This window comes from Mauremys mutica, chromosome 13, assembly GCF_020497125.1.
Source record: "Mauremys mutica isolate MM-2020 ecotype Southern chromosome 13, ASM2049712v1, whole genome shotgun sequence".
Classification (NCBI taxonomy): Eukaryota; Metazoa; Chordata; order Testudines; family Geoemydidae; genus Mauremys; species Mauremys mutica.
This window is the reverse complement of record NC_059084.1, coordinates 53,622,814-53,627,708: the sequence shown is the minus strand read 5'-3', so window position 1 is coordinate 53,627,708 and position 4,895 is coordinate 53,622,814. Positions and strand designations below refer to the sequence as shown.

Sequence of the window (4,895 nt, the reverse complement as noted above, 5' to 3'; positions counted from 1 at the left end):
TTTTCCCCTTTTTTTGACAAAATCCCATTTTTTGACAGGATAATTTTTTGGCTGGAAAAAATGTCAATTAGTCCCAGCTTAGTGGGTTCAAAGCCCAGCCGATGAGCCCTGCAGAGGGATATGAGCCAAGGACCAAGGCAACAGCATTGCCACTACCAACACAGGAAGACTAGTAGCAGTATAGTCACTGCCACGATAAATTAGCCCCATTGGGGTTGGCAGTGGAACTCTAGGAGCTTTCTCCTACACATCCCGTCCTGAGGTCCAAGCTCTATTTCTCCTCTGCCTCCACCTTTCTCCCCACTAGCTTGCTGAGTGCCCGCTTCATGTCCTCATTCCTCAGGGTGTAGATGATGGGGTTCAGCAAGGGGGTGATGGCTGTGAAGAACACCGACACCACCTTGTCCTCAGAGAAGCTGGTGGAAGGGCGGGAGTAGATGAAGATGCAGTGGCCCAGGAAGAGCGTCACCACCATCAGGTGGGCGGCACAGGTGGAGAGCGCCTTGCGCCACCCCTCGGAGAAGCGGTTCCTCAGGGAGACCAGAATGATGCTATAGGAGCCCACCAGCACCACGAAGCAGACCACGGAGATGAGCCCCGAGTTGGAGATGATGAGCACCTCGATGATGTAGGTGTTGGTGCAGGCCAGCCTGATGATCGGCGGCACGTCACAGAAGAAGTTGTCTATCTCCCGGGGCCCACAGTACGGCAGCTTGATGGTCATGCTGGTCAGAGCTAGGGAGTGCACGGTCCCACCCAGCCACACAGCACCAGCTAGCAGCAAACATACCTTGTGGTTCATGATGGTGAGGTAGTGCATGGGGTTGCAGATGGCCACGTAGCGGTCATAGGCCATGACAGTGAGGAGGAAAACCTCTGTGCAGGTGAAAAGGTGGAGGAAGAACATCTGTGCCATGCAGCCCCCAAAGGAGATGGTCTTCTCCGCCGAGAGGAAGTCGGACAGCATCTTGGGCACAGTGGCTGAGGCGTGGCAGACGTCGATGAAGGAAAGGTTGGTGAGGAAGAAATACATGGGTGTATGGAGGTGCCGGTCATGAACAATGGTGACCATAATAAGGATGTTCCCAGCCAAGGTTAGCAGGTAGATGGGTAGGAAGACCATGAAGAGGATCAGCTGCGTCTCTGGGTTGGAGGAGAGTCCCAGCAGGATGAACTCAGTCACCATGGTCTGATTCGGGGTCACTGCCTCTGCCATGTTTGTTCCTAGAAAGGAGAGGAAATTGTTATAGGAATTCGGTAGGATCCCCTTTAAGTAGCTTCAGAGCCCTCCAGTGAGCCTGCCTGTCTTCTATTGAAAAAGCCACCCATATAGAGTAGCAGTATCTATAGGTAGCTAGACCTTGTAGGTTTGTTTATAGTTAATACACATGGTTATTTGATACCCAGTGATGTCCATGTGGTTTCTTCATACCCATAATGTACAGTTGGATGACAACTTTTGGAGGAATAGCTTATTCTCTGAAAAATGCAGTTAAGGCAGACAGAAGCTATTCATGAATTACGGTCAAATTCAGTGAATTGTGTCCAATAAAAAAGGCCAAAATTAGTAAAATCTAAATGTTTGATTTTGACATTTTTGAAGCAAAAGTTTTATGTTTCAAAATGAAGTTTCATTAAGAAATTTAGCTAAATTTATTTAAACCAATAATCAAAGAAAAAAGGCAAAAACACCCCAAAATGAAACAAAACAAACAATTCATGATGGGTTGAACAAAATATTTAGTTCAGCCTGAAATGAAATTTTTCAGGTTTTTGTTTCTGTGGGAAAAACTGGAAAAAATCCATTTTAGATCAACCCAAAATGAAAGTATTTTGGATTTTTCCATTTGGCCACCAAACTGACAGATCAGTTATTCACTCTTCACAAATAGAGAGTTGTCTTGCCAGGCCTTCGCGGCTCTTAAGGCAACAGTTGCCTCTGGAGGCCCCCTGGTGCCGGGCACTGCACAGACACACAGTCATGGGCAGTACTTTTCCTGAAGAGCTCACAGTCTAAATAAGCAAAAGGTGGTGGGAAACTGAGGCACAGAGAAGAGAAGTGACTTGCCCAAGATCAGTGGCAGAATCAGGAACAGAACCAGGTTTCTGAGTTGCAGCCAATAGAACCATGTTTCTTTCCCATAACACTTCTCCTCCTAACAGCCCTGGGCTAGTTTCTCCTGCTCCACCACTTCAACCACAAAAGCCCAAATCCTCAAACGGTGTAAACAGGTGTTGCTCTTATTCTAGACCTGTCTATCTGCCTGCCTGCCTGCTACTTCTTCTCTCCAGTCTCTCTCTCTCTCTCTCTCTCTCTCTAGTTCTGGTGTTGGGGCCTGTCCCCACTATATCTGATCACGTTGGGGGAGATTTTCAAAGGCACAAAGGGGCACACAAATCCTGTTGAAATTCAATGGGAGTCAGGCACCTAACTCACTTAGGTTTGTGTTTGAATCCCAGTAGGTGCCTATCTGCATCTTTAGGGGCCTGAATATCTTTGTAAACCTGGTCCCATGTCCTCTGCTTTCGAAAGACCCCCCTTTATAGAATAGCATGACTCCAGCATGTTGCATGTAGATATGTTAGTAGAAGCTATAAGAATGTGAAGCAGTGACGGATTCTGTCCATGGTGCTGAATTGGGAAAGGGCTATTTGCATCTATATGGGCCAGAACGTCAAAGGTATTTAGGCACCTCACTAAGAAGATAGGTGCCTAATGCCTATTGGTTTAAATGGGAGTTAGGCACTGAGTGAAAACACCTAAGTAGCTATTTACCTCTTTAGACACCTAAATACCTTTAAAAATCTGGCCCAAGATTCTTAAGAGCAACATTATCATGAAACATGGTTCTTAGTGGTAGGGACTAAACTGCAGTTAAGCAGCCTGATTCTTTATCCAACATGGAAGCTGCCTGATATGAGGGACTGTTAGGGTGTTAGATGTGAAGGAAAGATATTTACCTTTGTAATACACAAGGCATTCATCAGTCCAAGCTCCATGCAGCTCTGTCTCCCAACTAGACACTCCTGGGATACCTTGCTCAGAGGGTATATTCTTTTTAACCTCCATTAGTTAGAGGCTGTCTCATGCTCTGAATCAGGTAGCTTAGATTCCTTACAATTAATTTGTTTAAACAGTCATTGCAAATGTAACGCTTGATGGTCTCATTAAACCTATAAATGTACAATCTTATTAAGAAACCTGTCCTTAGCCTCAGAGCCTTATTGTGGTGGCAGGGCCGCCCAGAGGATTCCGGGGGCCCGCGGTCTTCGGCGGCGGGGGCCCCGCTTCGGCGGTAAATCAGAGGCGGGGGTCCCTCCGTTCAGGGACCCTCCGCCAAAGTGCCCCAAAAACCCACGGTGGGCCGGGGACCCCCCCTCCGCCAAATTACCGCTGAAGCGGGACCCGCCGCCGAAGTGCAGCCCCCACCGCGGGTCTTCGGGTCACTTTGGCGGCGGGTCCCGGAACTGAAGGACCCCCCGCCGCCGAATTACCTCCGAAGACCCGGCTGCACTCCGGCGGCGGGTCCCACTTCGGCTGTAATTCAGCGGCGGGGGGTCCTTCTATCCCGGAGAGGAAGGACCCCCCGCCAGCGAAGACCGGGAGCGAAGAAGCTCCGGGGGCCCGGCCCCGCGAGAGTTTTCCGGGGCCCCCGGAGCGAGTGAAGGACTACGCTCCAAGGCCCCCGAAAAACTCTCGTGGGGGCCCCTTCAGGGCCCGGGGCCTGGGGTAAATTGCCCCATTTGCCCCCCCCCCTCTGGGCCGCCCTGTGTGGTGGTGAGTTCCACAGGCTGTATAAAATATTTTTTTCATGAAGTTTTAAAATTTAAATTAAATTAAATTAAAATGCGAGGATTCTCCCCCATCCCCATATCTATATGAAAATGTAAAATACTAACTGAATAGGCTGATCTTCCCAACACACTGCAGGCTAATAAAACTGCAGCTGGGTGAATTTTTTGGCTGAATTTCTATGGGTGAAAAATGCAGATTTGATGACAGAAAAACACTGTGAATTTATGATGATTATGCCAAATTTTTCATTTAAAAAGTTCTGAAAAAATCAAAATGACTTTTTGTTTCAAAATGTCCTTCTATTTAATTTTTTTAAAAAAATATGTAAAATGATTGAAATGGAAATGCAACGTTTCAGTTTTGTCAAAACAAAACATTTTGTTTGGCCCAAAATGAATTTCTTTTCACTTTTGGATTCACTAAAAAATTTGTTTTGCATAATTTTTTTTACTTTGTGAAATTTACAATCAATCAAAAATCTATTCTTCACCCAGCACTAAATAAATCATGCCTTATGGCTAAGTGCGGAAGGATTAGATTTTTATCAGTGTGTGTTGGTAAATGTCTATTTCACCATACACACACAAACCAAAGACAAATATTTCCATGGATAATAATTGAAATTTACAGCTAGACAAAGTAAGAAAAATGATGATTGAGAACTCCTTCGAGTTTCATTAAGGATATTTCCTTTGTATATTTTGACATGTGATGTTGACAAAGCATTTTAACAGTTATAAAGTTTTAACTTTTTGAATCTCAATGTCTCCTGTCATTAAATAATTGTTGTCTGACCCCCCCTGACCCCCGATTGTCTGAGCCCTCCATAATTTCCTGTAACAGGGACATTTAAATTGATAAAAATTGGGAAAAAAAGCTTAAACACATAATTTTATGCAACTGTGAAAATTTAAATTGATAAAAATTGAAAAATCAATATCAATATTGACCATCAAAATTAAAAATAAAATAAAAATCAAATTCTGCCAAGCCAATTCATAGTAAAAGACGTCAGCTGGGAATTTAATCTACCCACTTCATCTCATTTTTGGAAGAATGTTCTTGCATTCAAAGTCTTTGGGCCAGCTGATGTAAATCA

The 4,895-nt window shown here is 45.1% G+C and overlaps 1 protein-coding gene across 1 annotated transcript; it reads right to left on the bottom strand.

Annotated features, from left to right (window-relative positions):
• Positions 1–271: 271 nt before the first annotated feature.
• On the bottom strand, positions 272–3,055 carry LOC123348530 (olfactory receptor 4E1-like). The gene is made up of 2 exons (XM_044986028.1): positions 2,962–3,055; positions 272–1,224 (listed from the first exon to the last, which is right to left on the bottom strand). The coding sequence occupies exon 2, from the start codon at positions 1,214–1,216 to the stop codon at positions 272–274; it is 945 nt and encodes a 314-aa protein (XP_044841963.1). The 5' UTR covers positions 1,217–1,224; positions 2,962–3,055.
• Between the last annotated feature and the right edge of the window lie 1,840 nt (positions 3,056–4,895).